The sequence below is a fragment of the Lacerta agilis genome, chromosome 11 (assembly GCF_009819535.1).
Source record: "Lacerta agilis isolate rLacAgi1 chromosome 11, rLacAgi1.pri, whole genome shotgun sequence".
Lineage (NCBI taxonomy): Eukaryota > Metazoa > Chordata > Lepidosauria > Squamata > Lacertidae > Lacerta > Lacerta agilis.
The window spans coordinates 54,624,740-54,647,367 of NC_046322.1; the positions used below are offsets into that span (position 1 = coordinate 54,624,740).

A 22,628-nucleotide genomic window follows, 5' to 3' on the forward strand; every position below is an offset into this window, starting at 1 on the left:
GGGATTCGATCCGTCGACCTTCCAATCAGCAAGCCCAAGAGGATCAGTGGTTTAGACCACAGCGCCACCCACGTTGGGTTTAGTCCTGCTGGCCACATGACCTGGAAAACTGTCTGTGGGCAAATGCAGGCTCCATGGGCCTGAAAGCGAGATGAGTGCCGCAACCCCAGAGTTGCCTTTGACTGGACTAACTGTCCAGGGGTCCTTTACCTAGTTGCACATTTAATTTACTACGTAGGAAAAGCCTGCCTTGAGCTTTTTCAAGGAAGTCTGCAAGGCAGGGATTCCACAGCTTACCAGTTTGATCCACTGCCGAACTGTCCTCACAGTTAAGATTCCTGCACTCCCAATGTTTATCCTAAATGCCAAGGTCTGAATGGGTAGAACTGTGGCAACTGATAAGGTTATTGCACAAGTAATCTTGCACTGAAACACATGTACCACCCTTCAAACACTGTATATCCCTCTCACAACAACCAGTGTGAATGCCTGTCTATATAAGATAACTGCCAGCGTTAGAACGTTAGTTTTTACAAAGCCTTATGAAATACTGGGGTGAAAAAAATGGCTCTGTGTTTTCTCAAACTAATAAAACAGCCACCTTCTTATGTGCAACAGTATGTTAGCTGAAAGATCATATAAACAGGCTTTAAAAAAAATCATTCATAATATGAAACAGAATAAATCTCATTAAAATAAAAACAGTATTTTTTAAAAAAAAGAAATTACTCCGCCCTCCCTACTTGAACAGTCGTTATCAAAATTCGAAGTTGGTTTTACAAGTAAGATGTTTTGTTCTTATTTAGGTTGAAATTTGAAGACTTCTTAAAATTAACTCAGGCCACAAGCTGTTAGGGTAACAAAATCACATCACCCAGAAAAAAATAAGTGTCCTCTGCTGCTTGACAGGAACATAAAAATACAATAAAATATCTAGACCTAGGAAATGTAGGGAGTGGTTTTAGAATTAGCTTCAGAATATTTTTAAACTGATTAAAACAAGCAACGTCAGAGATACACCCACAGGCTTCTGCGTTACCTTTTTTAAAATCACAGTGACTGCATTGTTCCTTAAAATATTAGTGACTTTCCTAGTGGCAACCAAAAATTATTAATGCCTCTTAGAATAACATAGGATAGTGGGAGAGAAGAGGGGGCATATTATCTGCATGTGTATGCTGTCTGAAATGCAGATTAGATTGCAATCCTAGCCCTACTTAAAGGTAAAGGGACCCCTGACCATTAGGTCCAGTCGTGTCCCACTCGGGTTGCGGCGCTTATCTCGCTCTATAGGCCGAGGGAGCCGGCGTACAGCTTCCAGGTCATGTGGCCAGCATGACTAAGCTGCTTCTGGTGAACCAGAGTAGCGCACGGAAACACCGCTTACCTTCCCGCTGGAGCGGTACCTATTTATCTCCTCCACTCTGACGTGCTTTTGAACTGCTAGGTGGGCAGGAGCTGGGACCGAGCAACGGGAGCTCACCCCGTCGCAGGGATTCGAACCGCCAACCTTCTGATCAGCAAGCCCTAGGCTCTGTGGTTTAACCCACAGCGCCACCCGCGTCCCCTATTTACTTGGGAGTAAATCCCATTGAATTCAAGAGTATTTCAAAGTAGATATTGTTAGGATTGCACTGTGACTCACCTCAACTCTATTAGATCATATGCCACTCAAAATTCAGACTAACATTTGAAGAAAAAGTACTAAAAATAAAAAACTTTGTAAAATTCTGGTACGTGCTAGGAATATTTTAGCCTTAAAGCATGCATTAATGTTAAGCCTACAGTACTTGAATTCCTTCCCATCCAAGATTTAAAAAGTAGCCATATGGCCTTAATACAATATTTTTCAGTCTTGCAAAGAACTGACAGGAGCTTTTTGAAGATTGAAATTTGAAGAGGTATCTTACAGTAAACCTAAGTGTTCTGAGCTTCTGCAGACCAATTCCTCTCCACACTCTTAAACCCAAAATATGCAAGGGTTAGAATTTAACACACAGATTACACTTTCAAAACACTGTGCTTTTATTTTCCTGGAAAGGCAGCCGTATATTACAAAGCCTAAAGATATGAAAACACACACACCGAGTGATTACTTCAGAAAGCAGTTTTGTGGTCTTAAAAGTTATAGTCCTGGTGTTTTAAATGTTAAAGCTTTCTCCACAACCACACGTTCCTTTGATGTTTGGGTTATTGAAAACAAATTCACTGGACAGTTTGTCTTCTATATAGTCCATTTCAGTTCCTAGAAGTGTGAGTTGTGCTTTCTTTTCAATAAACACTCTAACACCTTGACAAAAAGAAGAAACAATTATGAGATTTGAAAGAGAGCAAATTCTGGACCCCCCCCCCCCCAATGCAAAATATTTGTGAACACATTATTTCACCCAGACAAGCTACAAACACCTCAGGCCTGTTGCACTACGGTTTAACACCCCCCTCCACAAATTAGATTGCCCCCAGCTCTGGATTACTTGGCTTAACTTTGTAGAATCGTTGCATAGTTTCCCTGCTCTAACTGCAGAAAAAGTGCTTTCTTCATAATTCAGCATAATTCTAGTCAGCTTGAGCTGATGCCATCTATTAGTGATTTATTTTCAATCTCTTGGTGGTCTCAATTCTGATGGACCATTTTTGTCCATTCAGAGCTGTGATTCAAAGCATAAACTTAGAAGTGCTGCTCCAGTATGTGAAACTTACCACATAAGAAGCACATTCAAATACTGGACCTTTAATGGCTAATTACAGAAATCAAGTCTGATTGGCGACAGCACCAAGTTTATTTGAGAGAAAGTCAAGTTATCAATGAAGTGGATTAGGGTTACCTTTTAATTTACAGACACCAAGTTTAGTGAGAAACCTGCACAACTGTGATTATATGGCATTAACAATATTTTAAAAGAGGAGTAAAAAAGGACTTACAATTATCTCTGGGATACCAAAACACACTTACCATCCTGTACTACTTCCTCATCAGAGTCCCCCTTTGATTTTGTGTATTCTAGTGTATAAGAAAGTCCATTACAGCCTCTTGTACGGACACCAACTTTAACGCCTACCTGAAACATAAGTTTAAAAAACCAGTAAGAAAACATTTTTAATTAATCTAAAAATTTCTTAACATCAGCAGAAATAGAAATTGTTTTCAAACATGCATAACCTCACCAAATTATTGCTTTTAATACAAATCAGCTAATATGATTGGGACATTTACACTGCTGCACAGAGTAGAATTATAAAATATAAAAATGTGTTTTTTTTAATGGTACAGAATGTTAATACAGCAAGCCTACAAGGCAACAGTCAATTAATCTACTAAAATTTCATGTCTGCATAGAAACGAAGGCCTGACATACTCTGGTTTCCCAATCAGGAAAAGGTAATTAAGTTTCAGTGACATCAACTGCACAATTTGTGCATGATTCAAGCCCGGTAGATTTCATAAGTTGCATCCAACTGTATCCACCTGCTGATAGGTTTTTTGATCCAGGAGATGCTTGTCTAAGTGTAAAAGGGAAGTGGTGGTTCCCCAAAATATTCTGCAGAAGTTTGAAATACCCTTTGAAACAGCACAGGAGGTGGTGCAGGGGGCTACAGGAACATAGAAAGTTGTCATACAGTCAGAACATGGTCCATCTATTCAATCTTGTCTACACTGAAAGATTGCAGATCTCCAGACAGGGTTCTCTCCCAGCCTTAACTGAAGATGCCAGGGATTGAACATGGAACCTGCATATAAAATGGATTCTCTTCCACTGAACCTCAGCCCTTCCCCAATGGAATCTGCAAGCAAGCAATCCACTCATTTCCTGCTTTCAAATGGAAGCTTTTTCTGGATCTAAGAGCCTTCTAGCAGCAGTGGGACACAACTGGATACATCCCAACAGCACTAACTTTTTGAGGACTGGGACAATGTACTTAATAATGAATGAATCGCATGTTGTTCCAGACATTCTCACATGATATCAAGAAGCTCAGCACGTTTCACTATATTTTTAATACATGTGAAAAAACAACAGTGAGGCTTCATCACTATCAACATGCAGCACTCTAAAACCATTATACCTGGAACAGCATTGCCTTTCTCCACTGTTGAACATGCAGTTGCAAGATTAGTATACAGTAGTTTCAAATTTAAAACACAAAGTCCATCATTCACTCTCCTAGAACTATAACAAACAGCAGCACATGTAAACGAATATTAAACAGATGAGTAATGTCAGGCATACTCTCCATCTCTACTTACATGGTCAGGTTTGTCTTTAAGCAGTTGTTTTATCTTCTGCACAGCAGATGGGGTCTGAAAGGTTTTTAGGAATAGCTTTGGATTAGATGAATACTCAGCTGCGTCTTGTTATCTTTAATCAAAACCTGTTTTTTTCCGACACCTCCAACCAACTGAGCTATCCAAGCTGACATCCTCCATATACAGATTGTGTGGTTGATGTCATGGATGCCAGTCCATGACATCAACGACACAATCTGTATATGCTAACCATAGTTAATGGCTTAGCATGAAGAACACACTGATTTTGACTACTTTGCTCCTTCCTGCTACCAAATAGGAAGAACAAACCGCAATCTTGGGCACAGTGTTATATCTAATCCGGGTGACAAAACAAGCCATATTTGTTCTTGCCTTACTGACTATGGTTGCTGACTACCCAACCAATCTGTGTAAGTTGGCAGGAAGAGAGAAGAGTCAGACACATGGAGGCCAAGGGATGAACCTAGCATCCTGCTCCCCTGCATGCATTCCTCAAAGAAGTTGTCCAGAATACAGTACGAGAAGAGGGTTTATGAAGGAAGGAAGAAAAAACATGCCATGCTACTCATACTGGGTTTGGCCTATGAAAAAAAATAATCCTTTCTCATATTCTTCCCCCACTTTGTAAAAAGAAAGAGAGATTCCAATGATCAGACACTGAGGATGACTAGGCTACATCTTCAATGGTTGCACGTAACATATTCAGTGGCTGGAACTTGTCTGAAGAGCCCTATGTGCTTTGTTTAGGGAAGTTTTAAATATTTGATGTTTTATCGTGTTTTGAATATTCTGTTGGCAGAGTGGCTGAGGAAACTCAGCCAGATGGGCAGCGTATAAATAATAAATTTATTAATAATAATAATAATAATAATAATAAGGTCCACCTTAGCGGAAACAAGTTTCCCAAGTAAAATTCCTTTAAAACAAAGGCTTGGGAACCCACGAGACTGCATGAAAGGGCCCTGCAAGATAACTTGCAGGAGGAGCAGCTCAAAATCTCCCTCCCTCCTGTGGCGAATGGCATCTCAGAGGCGACGAGGGGAAACGCTTCACCCCGCGAACTTCTGCCTGCCACCCACACTTCGTGATGTGGCCTCTAAGATCTGCCCCTCCCCCAGACCCCCTCACAGCCCCTCCGGACGTCGCCTGCAAGAACACGCCGCAACTGCGCCTGCGCAGTCCTCTTGTTTACCGGCCAGCGGAGGGTCGAGAAGCCCCGCCCCCAAGCGAAGGGGAGGCGCGCGCGCACCCCCCTTTCCCCACCCCACCCCTCAAGGACTGACCAGTGTAAGGGCGGCTCTAGTGGCCTGAATCTTCCTCTTGCTCACGGCCCGAACGGTGGCTCTGACCATGGAAGAGGCCATCTCTCCCGCTCCGCCCTTTCAGCCCCGTCCTCCGAGGTTGTCCATGGACACGGCGGACGGAGCGACGCACAGCTCGGCGTCACGGCGCGCGGGTGGCGTCACTGGAGGGGGCGGGAGCTTAAAGGATGGCTCGCTCCTATTGGGTACGCAGCGGGCCATTGGGAAGTCCGCCGTGAAAGAGGCGTCTCGCGTGCTCTCTCCTCCCCCCACGTCTTTCTCAGGATGGCTGACCAATCAGCGGAGAGAGGAGGAGCGGGAGAGGCGGGAAGAATTCGATTACGGCCCTAGAGGAGAGCGGCTCGCCCACTGCGGAGGGATACGAGGCCGAGGGGTCGCCGGGATTAGTCTATGGGCGGAGGTGTAATAGTATAAGCGGAGCAAACATACCCTCAGGGTGACGTAATTGGCACAATAACAATAGCAAAAACAAAACATTTGCTTTGTCTTATTTAAAACTCTTCCCCCCACACGCACTGAGATCAGTCGGAAACCCAGGTTGCATTCTTTTATTTTGGGGTGCATCAATCTTTGGTACACTTTGTTGTTGTTCAGTCGTTCAGTCGCGTCCGACTCTTCGTGACCCCATGGACCAGAGCACGCCAGGCACGCCTATCCTTCACTGCCTCTCGCAGTTTGGCCAAACTCATGTTAGTAGCTTCGAGAACACTGTCCCACCATCTCATCCTCTGTCGTCCCCTTCTCCTTGTGCCCTCCATCTTCCCAACATCAGGGTCTTTTCCAGGGAGTCTTCTCTTCTCATGAGGTGGCCAAAGTACTGGAGCCTCAGCTTCAGGATCTGTCCTTCCAGTGAGCACTCAGGGCTGATTTCCTTCAGAATGGAGAGGTTTGATCTTCTTGCAGTCCATGGGACTCTCAAGAGTCTCCTCCAGCGCCATAATTCAAAGCATCAATTCTTCGGCGATCAGACTTCTTGATGGTCCAGCTCTCACTTCCGTACATTACTACTGGGAAAACCATAGCTTTAACTATACGGACCTTTGTCGGCAAGGTGATGTCTTTGCTTTTAAGATGCTGTCTAGGTTTGTCATTGCTTTTCTCCCAAGAAGCAGGCGTCTTCTGATTTCGTGACTGCTGTCACCATCTGCAGTGATCATGGAACCCAAGAAAGTGAAATCTCTCACTGCCTCCATTTCTTCCCTTCTATTTGCCAGGAGGTGATGGGACCAGTGGCCATGATCTTAGTTTTTTGATGTTGAGCTTCAGACCATATTTACACTTTACTTGGAAATAAATGAGCTTCAGACCATATTTACACTTTACTTGGAAATAAATCCCATTCAATGCAGCGAGACAAGCCTTTGAGTAAAGGTGGAATGAGCTGCACCTCTTTTTTAAAGAGGCCGCCCGACATAATTTGGCGTCTCGTTCAATAGAATTGTTGAATAAATTAACTGGGAGGCCTTTTGACCAATTGCAGTAAAAAGGTAAAGGGCCCCAAAGGCGACTATGGGGTGTGGCGCTCATCTCCTTTTCAGGCTGAGGGAACCAGTGTTTGTCCACAGACAGCTTTCTGGGTCATGTGGCCAGCATGACCTAAACCGCTTCTGGCGCAACAGAACAGTCATGGAAACCAGAGCGCACAGAAACACCGTTCACCTTCCCACTGCAGCAGTACCTATTTATCTACTTGCACTGGTGTGCTTTCGAATTGCTAGGTTGGCAGTAGCTGGGCCAGAGCAACGGGAGCTCACTCCGTCACATGGATTTGAACTGCCGACCTTCTGATCAGCAAGCCCCAAGTTCAGTGGTTTGGACCACAGAGCCACCCACGCTCCACTGCCAATTGCAGTATCATGAATTCAGCATCATTAAGTTTTGGCAGACTGATTCCATTTCCTCAGGTCCGCTGTTGTTTTTTAGTTCCCGCAGCTTTCCAGAAAGCAGTCCCTGTATTAGTTTGCACAATCCATCCAAGATGAGGATATGCAAAAAAAAGTTATTTGACCCAGTTTGCAATACCTGCTAAACTATTCTTGATGTAGGTGGAGCGGGAATCCTTTCTGGGTTCTGGAACTTGGCCTTTCTGAACCTAGTGCCTTGTCTGGGGCTAAAGCTCCATTCTTTCTGATCACCACCTATGCTGGCTGGGGCTAACAGGAGTTGTGATCTAAAATATTTAAAAGACACCAGACTGGGGCAGATTGCTGTTAACAGACATCCTTTATCCTACAGCTATCTTTGAACCATAGATTCCAGAAGAAACCCAGTTTGCTGGGTCATAAAGGAGCTTATATGAACAAGGTTTTACTTGTACCGGTACTACTTTGAGGGCATTGTCAAAGGTGGTGTGAAAACCTATTAAACAGAACCAAGTTCTACTATGATGTAAAGATATTGGGGATGTGTGATTAGAAATGCTTCACAGTACTGGTAATTTTTATACTTCCATCAGTTGACCAGAGATTTCTACATACAGCCCAGTGACTAAACATACTAAACTTACACAAATTATATAACAAGCACCGCAAAGCAGGTCAACTGCTCAGACGCTTACTTAAATGTAGTCTGAGGAATTGTGAGAAAAAAGCCTGAAGTACAACCAAATGCAGAAATTGTCTGTGCTGTAGTACAGCACACACTTGGATGCATGCTGGCAGGAAAGTGATATCCCAAGGGTGAGTAACTTCTGATTTCTGTCCACCTGATTTGCATTGACTAATCTTCTCCAGATCAGAGATTGTCAGTGAAGCCGATTTACTAAACCTTTTACATCCTTTGAAAATCCAAACCAACTGAAAAATTATTAGCTTCAACTGGAATACCTGTACAGTTTACAGTACAAGAGGGGAGCAGGCTGCTCTTACTGGACTTTCCCCTCCCACCACGAGGCCATTCTACCACCAACTGCCCTGTAGGAACGATCCGGATGACTTGTTATATGAGGACATCATTCTCTCTTTTTTAAAAAAAAATGTAAAGTCTAATGTTTGTGTAACCTGCCTTGGAAGGATACATTCAGAGGATGAGTAACTAATAAATAAATCTTCTTTAAGATTCATACAATACAAAAAAGGAACTTTAAAGTTTTCACTTGGTTGGTTTATTTCAAGGTCATAATAACAGTGGCTTAATTTTTTGCTGTATATTGTTCCTGGAAAGGGTATGATGTACCATATCCAGAAAACCTGACATTAAGCCTTGATGACAATAAAAAAAGCAAATCCTTGTCTACTTCATGGTTCTTCTTCACTTTTCAATAAAGCAGAAGTGGATTCATTTAACTGCCAAATATACCTCTTGTTTCCTTATAGGAGTTTTGTGTTTTTGTGTGTGTTGCAGACAATGGGAAATATTACAGCAGCAGCAAACAGAACCAGCCCTCTCAGCCTCTCCGTACAGAAGCACAGCAGCATATCATACCATAAAACAACAAAGGGATTCATTCAATGGCACTGCTTTCTACAGAGATTTTACATAAAAGTTTACTTACGTCCATGTGTTAGCTCCCCACAGATTAAAATATTTGCAAATACGGCAGTAGCAATCCAGAAACATTTCAAAACACTTTACACAAGGATCAGTAAATGATCATAATTAATAAATACCCTTTTAATCCTTCAAATATACTATTTTGAGGAGACACTATATTTGGCTTGCACATCATTTAAAGTGCACTCAAAACATTCTGATCGAATGTAGAAACTCTTAGAAGTGGTTTGAGTTAGGAACCTCCCTGATCTACATGTTTTACCTAGTAAATACAAAAACATGGTTTTCTATTAAAATGCTCATCTATTAAGAGCTGGGATTCATGGTATGAACAAACATTAAAATCCATTGCTTTTTATCTTTAGCAATTTAATTAAAATAAAATGTGTTTTCTTTAAACTTATGTTGAAGATTGTTTGTGCTGCTGTTTTGTGAACCTGGAGGCTATAAAGAAAATAAACATTTAAGGAAATGGACGGTCTGTATTGCAACTTAAGAGTGCTTCAATCCCTCATGAATCTTGATGAGGCCTCTTCTGTGAAGCTTTTCCCTGAGTCATATATTTACTGGAAAGGCTACCTGTATATGGGGAGAAAGAACACAAAAATGAATAAACGGTAGAAAACCAAACTAGTTAACTTTTTAGTAACACACGTTTTTAGTTTACAGTATGCAAACTCAGCAGAGCCAAGAAAAACAGGGCACTTGGACACTTCCAGGTCTATTCCAAGCTACCCACCATGACTTTGACTGGAACCTCCTGTTACACATCTACACTAAAGCACCTTCTTTTTTTCTCTCTAAGCACATCTCTGTCATGATCTCAAGGTATATTTATCACCATCCAATGGCAACAGCATGCCTCCACTTCTGTATTCCTTTCTTGTGTCTGTTATTCAGCCCATACATTCTGACACTAATTTTTCTCTCTTAAAGATTCCAATCTAGCGCTGCATACAAAGCCTCTGTAGATGTCAAATATTACAGCAGCTATTGGAAAGCTGCAAGTGTCCCATTCTTTGTTGAAGTGCTTGAGTGGTGATGGCCGTGCAAATGCAGGCATTCTGGGATAAGGCTTTGTCTGGATCTATTTCAACTGATTTAAGGCCTGTTTTGTTATTTACTAGTGCTGTCTTGATCACTCGGATGGAAGGAGACGGGAACACAACTCTGTTGGTTCTTCTAGACCAGGGTGGGGAAGCTCTGGCCCACAAGACTTCCCCATTTGTCCTGCAGGGCTATTTTTGCCATGTCACACCCACCTATCCTACACCTGATAAACATGGCACCAAGAGTGGGACAGGTTATAATAATAATAATAATAATAATAATAATAATAATAACAATTTATTATTTATACCCCGCCCATCTGCCTGAGTCTCCCCAGCCACTCTGGGCGGGTCCCAATCGAGTGTTTAAAAACATACAGCATTACATATTAAAACTTCCCTAAACAGGGCTGCCTTCAGATGTCTTTTAAAAATAGGATAGCTGCTTATTTCCTTGACATCTGATGGAGGCGTTCCACAGGGGCGGGCACCACTACCCAGAAGGCCCTCTGCCTGGTTCCCTGTAACCTCACTTCTTGCAATGAGGAACCACCAGAAGGCCCTTGGAGCTGGACCTCAGTGTCCTGGCTGAACGACAGGGTTGGAGATGCTCCTTCAGGTATACTGGACCAAGGCCATTTAGGGCTTTAAAGGCCAGCACCAACACTTTGAACTGTGCTTGGAAACGTACTGGGAGCCAATGCAGATCTCTCAGGACCAGTGTTATATGGTCCCGGCGGCCACTCCCAGTCACCAGTCTAGCTGCCGCATTCTGGATTATTGCAGTTTCCGGGTCACCTTCAAAGTAGCCCCACAGGTAAAGAATGTGACTGGTGGAGTGCTATGCAAGTGACTTGTGAAGTCCTGTGAAGAATGATCCAGTACACCAAACGACTAGCTGATTGTTATGCTTGCAGAGTGCTATGCATAGGCCAATTCTAGTTCACAAACCTGACTGGGGACTCAAGAATATTCTTCCTTTCTGTTTCTTTTTTTCTTCTTGTAAAAGCAGTCCCTTAAAAAGAAAAGCCACAAGTGACCATTTGAAGATAGTTACTGCAAGATGTAATAGCAGCATAAATTTAAAATATGAATTGTGCTACGCAGACAAAAGTTAATTTTTTACTTAAAAAAATAAATCACACATGTTAAAACTGTTTACCTGATTCAATCGACCAGAGTGCTTAAACAGCACTGGATAAAGGGGACCCACATTGACTTTCAACTTCAAGGCACCTAGGAAAGTTAAAATCTAATGAGATTAAAATTTATCTGTTAAAACAAAAAAAATCTACTTTGGGAAGGTTGAGATGAATATCCAACAATTGCAGTCCCTAAAGGATTAAAAAAAATAATCTACCTATTAATTGGAACAGTAAAAAGCATGACAAGGTGAACTTTCAAAATATTTTTTCTCCCTTCAGGGCAGTTCTGATTTTTTTTTAAAAAAATAATTAACCCCCCCCCCCCGGCTTTGTATCTGACAACCACCAAGGCTGCCATTTGAAGTAGGGGCTTTCCTTGCCCCACGCTCCCTTGAAATATTGCATATCGTAGGGCGGCTTTTACACACACACACACACACACACACACACACAAATATATATTTTCCTAAGGGGGAAGAAAACAGCTTCGGAGGAGGAGCTTTTCAACAGGGAAATGGTTAAAAAGCTACCAGCCACTCCTAGAAATTAAACAAACATCTGAAAACATTTACTCTCTTTACTGAACAGTATTTCAGAACCACAACTTTAGAGATGTTTTTATGGGACAATTTACTGCATTCATCTGTTGTGGGAGGAGGGGGAACTAATTGTTTTGATAATGTTACGCTTAAGCTTATATCCTGTTTCTTGAAAATTAAAAAAAGCAACATCATATTGGTTGCCCTCTTCTTCAAAGAAAAGAAAAGGCCACAGGTGTCATTAAAATCCCCAGTTGACCTTCTTAAACCTGCTGTATACCTGCAGCTCCTTTGTGCTGAGGGCACTCTTTTTTAATATGTCCTTCCCTTCCACAAATAAAGCAACGCTTTTCTCTGTCTTCCTGTCGCTCCATTTCTCTACTGGCTGCTTGGAGTCTTCTCTTTTGCAGTTTCCATTGCTCCCTACCCATTTGTTTTTGTTAGGTGTACATATTTGCAATCTCCCATCTTTTAGCAAGACATCTCTTTCTGCAGTTTTAACGGGGGTCTCTTTTTCCTCTTTACTTCTTTTTTCTTTGTTTTCTGCATATCTTTGTTTTTAAGATCTTCACTCTCATGCCGTCTTCTGGGTCCTAAGAATGCATGAATCACAGTTAGATTTCTCTTAAGGCAGCCTGAATATGAAAAAAATTGTACTAAAATCCCCTTAAGGCTTGCTAAATGTCACACTAAAGCATTTATATGGTGCTAAGAAATACTACACCAAGGGGCTTCACATCCAGTGTTCCCCAGTTCACTCATAGTATTTCCAATCCACTAACAATGTTAGGAAATGGGAACATTATGTCTGCAGTCAGTAAAAAAACATTTGCACAATCAGAGGCATATTATCCTTCAGCAACGCAAAGTGTACTTACTTTCTCCGCATGGGACAGTCTTTCATGAAATGCCCAATTTTACCAACAAATCCTGCAACATCTATCATTTGGGGCCAGTTCGCCTTCTGTCAGCACTCTGGGTCAAAAAATATTCCTAATAAAAATACAAAATGTTAGCATTGAACTGAAATGGGGCAATTCTTTCTGACTAATATAAAATAAGCAACACTACTGGTTGCATATTCCTGGGTTTTAAAATTTCAGCAATGACTAGTGAAGCATCTAAGAGAGGGTTCCCAAAGTGTGGCTCACAAGCTGAATTCAGGTAGTTTGCAGTGAGTCCATATTAAATATTCATAATGATTTTAAACTTTATTATTATAGGTAATTTTATTTCTTATCTATATAATTCAAATTGTAATGCAGTTCAACACAACATAGAACATCTTAATAAAAGGTTGTTAGATTTCTAACACACTCACCATTTGGAAGAATATTCTTTAGGAAATCCTCTAACCGGGGTGCCAAACACCCTCCTACCATTTATAAAAGCCTTCATTATAAAGTTTGTCACTAGAGTAATCAAAACAAAACAATGATCAATTAAATGGAAACGAGTCAGATAAAAGTGTATCTCTGTACAACATAATTTATGGCAATCCCTTACTTTTCTTGACAAACCAGCTCCAAGATTGTGATTCAGGTCGAAAGGATCTGCAAGAAGAGTGTTGTAGGTTTTAAACAAAATCCATATTAAAATAGCTTGTGAACAAACAGAATCCAAAGAACAAAAAAACTAATGGGAAATGCTGGTTACATTTTTAACACTGAGCCACTTTCATAAAACAGATTTCTTTCCCTTCTCATGTACAAAGAGATTTTGATGACAAGAAGATGAAAAACCTTCAACAGATAAAGTAACAGTTGTTCAAACTGAAAAAACTAAGCCAATCATTTTATTGCAAAAAAATGTATAGAGGAGGAAAAAACAGTAGTACAGGGGAACCCCTACTTACTCAGGGGTTCCATTTGTGGCCACCACGCAGAGCGAGGTGGAGATTCCCCTGTTCCGCCCCCGCCATATCACCTTTCAGCGCCGAAAACAGCGCAAGTGTGAGTGGAAGTGTGCATGCTGATTGCACACAAGTCGGGAGACACCTGTATAGTAATTCACAGTCAGAGGGAGCAGGCAGAAAAAAGAACCCCCAGAAAAGCATGCCCGATCCTTGTATTTACTAGTTTATTAAGAATAGAGAGGCAGGGATTATATAGATAACACTGCACGGCCAAACAAGAACTAGTCACTTGGGGATTACCAGCATGAGCTCCCAACAGCTGGCCAGTAGTATTCCAAGTCTATTCAAGGGCAGCTAGAACAAATGCAATCAAGGCAACAAGATATGCCAGAAAGCTGGAGTGAGAAAAGGCTACCCTTCGATGTTCCATACACATGCCTAGCATGGCCCTTGACAAACCTCATAAGACACACAGAAGAGAGGATCACCGGAAGCAGGTTCAGAGTCCAATGTGGGCATACTACAAAACACTTCTATCCGTCCACTTTATATACCAATCTAACTTGGGGTCTCGGGATGCGGGGTGGCACTGCAGTCTAAACCACTGAGCCTCTTGGGCTTGCCGATCGTAGGTCGGCAGTTCGAATCCCCGTGATGGGGTGAGCTCCCGTTGCTTGGTGCCAGCTCCTGCCAACCTAGCAGTTTGAAAGCACGTCCAAAGGGCAAGTAGATAAATAGGTACCACTCTGCAGGAAGGTAAATGGTGTTTCAGAGGCTGCTCTGGTTTCGCTAGAAGCGGCTTAGTCATGCTGGCCACATGAACCGGAAAAACTGTCTGCGGACAAACCTTGGCTCCCTCGGCCAGTAAAGCGAGATTAGCGCTGCAACCCCAGAGTCATTTCGCGACGGACTTAACTTTACCTTTACCTAACTTGGGGTCTATTGGTGTTTCCTTCCCCTATATCTCACATTCCCATGTTTAACACAACGCCTAGCTAAAAGTAAAGGTAAAGGACCCCTGGATGGTTAAGTCCAAACAAAGGCAACTATGGGGTTGCGGCACTCATCTTGCTTTCTGGCTGACGGAGCCGGTGTTTGTCCACAGACAGCTTTCCAGGACATGTGGCCAGCAGACTAAACTGCTTCTGGCGCAACGGAACACCGTGAACACCAGGAGCGCACGGAAACACCACTTACCTTCCCACCAAGTGGTACCTATTTATCTACTTGCACTGGCGTGCTTTCGAACTGCTAGGTAGGCAGGAGCTGGGACAGAGCAATAGGAGCTCACCCCGTTGTGTGGATTCAAACCGCCAACCTTCTGATCGGCAAGCCCAAGGGGGCTCAGTGTTTAGACCAGTGTTTTTTCAACCTTTTTTGGGCAAAGGCACACTTGTTTCATGAAAAAAATCACAAGGCACCACCATTTAGAAAATGTTAAAAAATTTAACTCTGTGCCTATATTGACTATATATAAGTAATTCTCTTGAATTTTTCAATTTTCCCACGGCACACCAGGCGACATCTCGCGGCACACTAGTGTGCCGCGGAACAGTGGTTGAAAAACCCTGGTTTAGACCACAGCACCACCCGCATCCCATAATGCCTAGCCTACCTCAATCTCAATGTGTGGGGGCAGCTTTTTCATGTACTAGAAGCTTCCACAGCTGAGTGTCAAAGAATAAAAGTGAAATGTGGCACCCTTCCCAGAGGCATCAGAAGCAACTGTGAAGATGCATTACTGTCAAGTGGACAGAATGTCTGGGCAAGTCAGTGATCTCATCTGTGCTCACGCAGGCGGGGCTCTCCACTCAGTGCTGAAGCAGCAGACCTGGGGTGTCTTGCCGTCTCTTCCCAACCCCTGCTGGTAAGGGTGCTAGGTCCACTCTCTATTCAGCTGAGCAAAGTGGCAGTTGTGCCAAGGCACTGCTAGTCTACGGTCAGTATCCAATAACTGCAGTATAACAGCTCATGATACCGTGTTCATGCAGCAGCTCGTGGTGTATTTTTAAAACTCATTTGCCAGTACAACTGGCTTTGAACAGGTTGCTATAATGCAAATTCCTTCGAGCAGTTGCTGCCTGTACCGACAGACCTTTAAACTGTATTACGCCCCCACACAGAAATAAGCATTTCACCAAACTTGGCCACGTTGTGCAAATATATTTGTTGAATGATGAATAAAGCTCTCATAATTTAGAGGAATACTTCAATAACTATGTATTTTGAAGTCCACTGCTTCTTGAATGTTGTAAGCAAACTTTTTCTTCGGATGCAGATAACGTGCTCTTTAAAATCAATTCTTCAGTGTAGAAACGGAGAAGTCCTAGCCATAATTCACCAATGGATTCTTTGTTTTTACCAAAGTCTGGCCAAACTTCAGGCTGGAAGTGAAATATATATGTATATATCTTTTTCAGGTGTAGACAATAGCATGCAATTACTGATCGCTTGTCACTCTTTGCCTAGATGTGTGAATTGTTCCAACCTTTAGAAAGGGTCAATTGACAGTTATCTTGGGCTGCCAGGCTAAAGAGAAGCAAACCCCAGCTCTATCCAGGGGGCTGTTGGGTTGTCAAGGTATTGGATTTGTGTTTGTGTAAATTATTACAATTATCATAAGCCGCATTCAATTGAAAGGATGGGTACAAGTCTTCTACTAATTAAATAAATTGGAGGGTTCCTAACTGAGAGCTGCTAGTAAATCTTGTGCCTGCTGAGATCCTCAGATCTGGCTGCAATATTTTGCCAATCACGAGCTACCAAATAAATGATGGGTTAAAATGACCCCATCTATCTGATTGGCAAACATTACCAACATGAATTCTGCAAATAGGTGTGATAAGAATGAAACAGTTTTGATGGTTCATGTAAAGAAGGTTCCAACTGCTAAATATATACACCACAATTCAGGTTTGTAAGGGGTTTGTTAGGGTCTTACTTTTATTAACTCCCCAAAACCTTTGTAGTGATATTTTTGCACACACATAAACTAATACTTAAGTAAATCAACAATGTTCTGTGGGATAGCGTTTAAGTCTAATTAATGCAATGAAGGGGTTAAGACCAGGCTCCTGCCAGGCTTAGCTCACCTTGGGAATTACTAATACAGTGGTACCCCGCAAGAGGAATGCCTCGCACAATGAAAAACTCGCAAAACGAAAGGGTTTTGCGAGTTTTTAGTTGACTCGCGAGACGAATTCGTCTATGCCTGTTTTTCGCAAGACGAATTCGTCTGGCGAGGTACCACTGTAAGCCGGCGCCGCGCGACGCCGGTGCCGGTCGGGAGGGGGCCGTGGGATCACGCCCGCCCCCAAAGATGGCAGGCGTGATCCCACGGCCCCCTCCCGACCGGCAACGGAGCCGCACGGCGCCGCGTTTTAAGACTGCAGTGAGCGAACAGCAGCGCAGCTGTTTGCTCACTGCAGTCTTAAAACGCGGCGTGGCGTGGCTCCGGTGCCGGTCGGGAGGGGCCCCTGGACATTTTCCCCATAGGAACGCATTAATTACATTTTAATGCGTTCCTATGGGAAAAGGTGCCTCGCAAGACGAAATTTCCGCAAGACGAAGAGTCTTGCGGAACGAATTAATTTCGTCTTGCGAGGCACCACTGTAATCAAGCCTTTGTTTCCCTCTACCCTACATGTGAACTCCAGTGTGCAGAGAGTTCTGAGCTGCTGCCTCCAGCCACATGGCTCTAAAAAGCCTCTTTTTCAAGTTCCTGTACCAATAATTCAGGAACTTTCACCAGTTTGGAATTAAACTAAGTTTTACTGCCTTTGCAAAAATGAATCTGACCTCTGGACAGTTTATAAGTAAACCATTTTTCTCTTATCAAACATGTGGTCTTTTTCTATGCAAGGGAAAGAGGGAATCTTTGGAAGGAACTTAGAAGGGCATACTGTATTTCAAAGGTCTAACAGACTATATTTCCACACTTTGTTGACTATTTTTTATTTAAAATCTCTCACCAAATAAGACTTGTCCCAAACTCCTTTTCTATCTATGTTTTTTTCCTTGTCACCAACACATACTACATTTCACTGTGTATGCTCTCATAATATTTTCTTTCTATCTTGGCAAAAAGGCAGTAGATAAATGCAATGAATGAAGAAGATGAACAGAACTGGTTCTGATCTAAGTATCTGCTGACATAATATTAATGAATAATGTAAACATCATTTTAAGACAAAATAAAAAATAAAATAAAATCTTTCCAGTTGCACCTTAAAGACCAACTAAGTTTGTTCTTGGTATGAGCTTTTGTGTGCATGCAACACTTCTTCAGATACCCATTTTAAGAGGCCACTAGATCTTTAGGATCTTATGAGCACAGTACTGCCCTTTTCTCATTCACACAATTGAGGTAAAATGACACAATGTCCTCTGCAGTTTATAAAAGTTACAACTGGGACTCATGAAACACAAGGTAACATATTTGTTAAGTCTGAGCAAACTTACTTATCTTTTCCCCAATTTCCCATGGTCAGTTTGACCTCATTAAAGAGGTTAGGAGTGTTAAGTTTTCTAAGATACATAGCAGAGTTGTTTTCGTATTAGCCAGACTCACCAGTTCATCTGTTTTGTCAAAGAATAGACATTCCAGCCATCAACTAGAATTTCAGGTTTCTTTGGCTCTGGTAAATCTAAGAAAATAAATATTAAGACTATCAGGCAGGAGCTTAGTGCTTTTGAGATGTTTTCAAGTGAGTGTGCAAGCATAACAGGGTAGAATCCAATGCTGTGCAAACGAAATTCCAGTTCTGCAACAGGACTTCACTCTCCTCTCTTCCCAGCTCCCACTGCATCCCCAAAATCTGTCCCAGCAGTGCAGAGCATTTTTGAGTGTTTGTAGGGGCTATAAGGAGGAGGGCAAGGCGAAGTCCCTATGCACAATGTTGTACACACACACACACACACACAAAAGGTAAAGGTAAAGGTACCCCAACCATTAGGTCCAGTAGTGGACAACTCTGGGGTTGCGGTGCTCATCTCGCTTTATTGGCCGAGGGAGCTGGCATACAGCTTCCGGGTCATGTGGCCAGCATGACTAAGCCACTTTTGGCAAACTAGAGCAGCGCACGGAAACGTCGTTTACCTTCCTGCCGGAGCTGTACCTATTTATCTACTTGTACTTTGACGTGCTTTCGAACTGCTAGGTGGGCAGGAGCTGGGACCGAGCAACGGGAACTCATCCCATCACGGGGATTCGAACCACCAACCTGATCGACAAGCCCTAGGCTCTGTGGTTTAACCCACAGCACCACCCGCATCCCTGCACACACACAGACACACAGACACAAAACACAGGCTTAAATTGTGTACCTCTTGAAGAACAGGAATGACAGGAGGGTTTCTCTGCTGAAGGAAATAGAGCACCATAAGAGTATAGGCATAGGAAGATAGGCTGCCTCTAGATGCACAATATCACACATCTGAAAAGAGATGGGGGGGGTAGAAATTAGTGGGAAAACTTGACGGGTGTCCCTTTTTCTCCCCCAGTTAACTAGAACATTGATGTACCTTTGTGAAGACTTTCATTGTATAGCAGAGATATTTTACTCTTGGATCAATAGCTGCATAAGAGGACAAGAGTCTTGTGTTATGCAGAGCCTAGAAAGAAATAAAATTAGAATTTTGAGATGGATTGGTGAAGGAGGAGAGCAACTCTATGACTTGGAAAGCTCTCTGAAATACCTCAATCAACAGAAACAGAGCATTATTTCAGAAGCATGCAATTGGAATGTGGAATGCGCATGTACACCACAACCACAATTTCTTTTAACTTGCTATCTAAAAATTAAACAACCTTGTTTTAAAAAACACCAAGTGAATAAAACACACAATTTCATCAAAAATATGCTCAAAATCATAGTGTATGTTTGGACAGATTTTAATATGAGTCATTTCTACAAGACGCTGAAGTGACTACCTTGACATCTTCCCCCCCCCCAACTCTGTTGATCAGTTGTCCACATGAACCCCATTTCTGTTCAACATCAATGTAATTTGGAAAGCTCTTTTTCCTCCATAACAGAGACAGTAGCCTCATATCCCATTTGCTATGATCTTCAGTGGCTATTTGAAGAAGTGCTTGAATTTCAACTAGGAGATGTTCTTACCAATGTATTATACAAGCTGATGTCTACTTCAAGACCACTTCGTACGTGAAAGAACTTGACAATTGGCACTTTAGCAGTTGTTATCGGTAATATATTTCTTAGACCTATGGAAGTACAAAAATGCAGATTTAGGAAGCCTAGGGTTCCATGGAAGCTTATCAGGGATTCCTCTATGTGAAGAACAGTAACAGAAGACAGACAACTTGCCCACTACTATCGATCTTTTTCTGCAATTTACACCCACAGGGGAGTGCTGAGTGTATTCCGGAGCACACTCAGTTCAGGAAAAGAGATGGCAAGGCCTCAAAGCCCTGGCTAGCACACTCTACAAATGCCTTATAACGTGCCCCAAAAGTTTTAAAGCTATGGGCTACAATATGCCTGGGTTTTCCCATACATTTTGTTCCGTTTTCGACAATTCCACCCAGAGGCCATTTTCGGCGAACAAATCTCGCCTATGTCTGGCAGATTCCGGATGTATGGCAGCCCTAATTAACTACGACCAAGCTAGCAATGACAATGTTCTTCCAAAAGATAACAACATGAATCCACACAGATCTGTCCAGTGTACTTGTTTTTAGCTTTAGAAATATCTATGAAGTGCTAGCAGCCTGGCTACAAGAAGACCTGGCTTCATTATTATTATTCCTCCTAAATTTTATATCTTCATCATTTTATGCAGAAAAAGGCTATGTTAATTGTGCTCTATTTTTTGTTAGGTTTATTCCATCACCACCATTTTAGATCATTGGAAGAACAGACTTTATGGCAACTAACTTGCATGTTTTCGTTTTGACTGTGGGCCAATGGCTAAGGGCAGACAGAGTTGCAGATATGTGGGCTAACAGACTTTAACCATGTATTGCTATTATTATTATTGATTAAATTTTTATATGGACAAGTGACTGAAAGCTGATGGCAGTTAAGTCATGAAACACAGAAGCTACACGGGCCATTTGCAAATGGACCAATACTATCAAGTACTGTGCATCCAGGAGGGTTTGTAAAAAAATAAAAATTTGAATGTTAGGATTCTGTACCAAAAATCAAATGAATGCATGCTAAATCAGGGAATATGGCCAGTCCACCAATAACTAAGCTAAATACCAGATTTTTCCATTCACTTATCACATAAATGATATGCAAAGAGAAGTCAATGCAAGTGGCTTTGTGGATTTCAGACATACTAGAAAGCTTGTGGCTAAAGTGCATCAAAGGCCTGATCCTAAATTTAAACTCCTTTTGTGAGTGTTTTGTATCTGCAGAATCTGAAATTCACAAACATCCTCAGACAATTCATGTTCCTGTGTGCATGGTTTAAAAACAACAAACAAACAACAAACAAAATTTTCAGCAACAGTTACCTGAATGTTTCTTGAGCACTCTTCCAAGTTCTTCAATAATCCTTATACAGTCAAGTCCCTGTGATAAAAAAAGAATACATCAGAATCCTTTTTTAAAGCTTTAAAAACACAGCAAACGACAAAGCTTATTTGGGGCAATTCCCCAACAATTGCCAGCACTACAATAGGCAGATCAATGGCTACAACCCGCAGACTTAGTGAAGTTGCCCCAATGGAACAGGAAGCTACACCTGCAAAATGTTTTTGTTTGTTTGTTGGAATGTTTATTTTTCCTTTTAGATTTATGTAAGAGGCAAAACTTAATAAAAATTAATTATTAAAAAACAAAATTTACACCTGCAAAATGGGACTTCCTCACACACGTGCCCCCCATCACTTCAGAGGCCTGGTAAAACCCATATACAATGGTACCTCAGGTTACAGACGCTTCAGGTTACAGATGCTTCAGGTTACAGATTCCGCTAACACAGAAATAATGCTTCAGGTTAAGAACTTTGATTCAGGATAAGAACAGAAATTATGCTCTGGCGCCGCAGCGGCAGTGGGAGGTCCCATTAGCTAAAGTGGTGCTTCAGGTTAAGAGCAGTTTCAGGTTAACAACAGACCTCCAGAACGAATTAAGTTCTTAACCCGAGGTACCACTATAATGGATTTGGGAGGGATGCACAGAGAAAGACCACTCCCAATGTGGTGAGTAGAACTCCTTTGCTTACAGGACTTCACTGAATGTTACAGGAGGGTAGCCGTGTTGGTCTGCCATAGTCAAAACAAAATCGAAAATTCTTTCTAGTAGCACCTTAGAGACCAACTGAGTTTGTTCCTGGTATGAGCTTTCGTGTCTGAAAGAAGTGTGCATGCACACGAAAGCTCATACCAGGAACAAACTCAGTTGGTCTCTAAGGTGCTACTAGAAAGAATTTTCGATTTTGTTTTCACTGAATGTAACCCAGTGTGTGTATGTGGTTTTTTTTTAAAGGTCCTCTCATTCATATTGCACTTTTCTTCTATCATGAACCTGACTGTGTAACGGATCAATCCATACGGATTTTACCACCTCCAATTTAGAAAACGGCAAGCATAAACTTGCTGTTGCACCCAACATCTCACAGCCCTGGTCAGCTTTTCGTCTGGCTATCCAGGTAAAATGTAACAAAGGGCTTCCCACTGAAACCTTTCATAATTCCAGTTTCCTGTTAAGGCTAGGAGGGAGGGGGAGAACAGTAAAGGCTCTTTTTTCTGTTTCCTGCAAGAGACAGACCACGGCCAATCTACTATTGGGAAAATGCCTCAAGACTAGCCATCCTGAACAAGCAACAGCACTAACATGTACAGGTTGCCTGCAAGAGACAGGTGTCTTTTTTTCCCGCCTTTCCGTGCAATAGGTTGCTGTACTCAACTACACCAGATTCACATAACGAATAGACCGTTTTCAAGCGCAAATTGTTGTGACTTTGTTTACTCTCCTTTCCCACT

At 42.1% G+C, this 22,628-nt stretch overlaps 2 protein-coding genes across 2 annotated transcripts in view; both read right to left on the reverse strand.

Annotated features, from left to right (window-relative positions):
- Positions 1-1,932: 1,932 nt before the first annotated feature.
- ISCA1 (iron-sulfur cluster assembly 1) lies at positions 1,933-5,708 on the reverse strand. Its single transcript, XM_033164344.1, has 4 exons — positions 5,551-5,708; positions 4,247-4,300; positions 2,954-3,059; positions 1,933-2,290 (listed from the first exon to the last, which is right to left on the reverse strand). Exons 1-4 carry the CDS (start codon positions 5,629-5,631, stop codon positions 2,142-2,144), a joined length of 390 nt encoding a protein of 129 aa, XP_033020235.1. The 5' UTR covers positions 5,632-5,708; the 3' UTR covers positions 1,933-2,141.
- Positions 5,709-8,666: 2,958 nt separating this feature from the next.
- TUT7 (terminal uridylyl transferase 7) overlaps positions 8,667-22,628 on the reverse strand; it is a 46,875-nt gene continuing 32,913 nt past the window's right edge. Inside the window, 23 exon segments of the mRNA XM_033164853.1 lie at positions 8,667-9,660; positions 11,082-11,145; positions 11,293-11,316; positions 11,318-11,355; position 11,962; positions 12,084-12,198; positions 12,200-12,244; positions 12,246-12,369; positions 12,372-12,400; positions 12,693-12,736; positions 12,738-12,807; positions 13,136-13,226; positions 13,299-13,367; position 15,371; positions 15,878-15,969; positions 15,972-16,053; positions 18,240-18,262; positions 18,265-18,309; positions 18,988-19,092; positions 19,095-19,104; positions 19,193-19,282; positions 19,792-19,895; positions 21,156-21,213. Coding sequence (XP_033020744.1) covers positions 9,593-9,660; positions 11,082-11,145; positions 11,293-11,316; positions 11,318-11,355; position 11,962; positions 12,084-12,198; positions 12,200-12,244; positions 12,246-12,369; positions 12,372-12,400; positions 12,693-12,736; positions 12,738-12,807; positions 13,136-13,226; positions 13,299-13,367; position 15,371; positions 15,878-15,969; positions 15,972-16,053; positions 18,240-18,262; positions 18,265-18,309; positions 18,988-19,092; positions 19,095-19,104; positions 19,193-19,282; positions 19,792-19,895; positions 21,156-21,213 — 1,392 coding nt within the window. The 3' untranslated portion in view covers positions 8,667-9,592.

Coding starts and splice junctions, on each gene's coding strand:
- ISCA1 (XM_033164344.1), bottom strand. CDS start 5,631: ATGGCCTCTTCCATGGTCAGAGCCACCGTTCGGGCCGTGAGCAAGAGG. Junction 4,301..5,550: donor CTAGAGCCGCCCTTACACTG/GTCAGTCCTTGA, acceptor AAAACCTTTCAG/ACCCCATCTGCTGTGCAGAA. Junction 2,291..2,953: donor TGAGGAAGTAGTACAGGATG/GTAAGTGTGTTT, acceptor CTTTTTGTCAAG/GTGTTAGAGTGTTTATTGAA.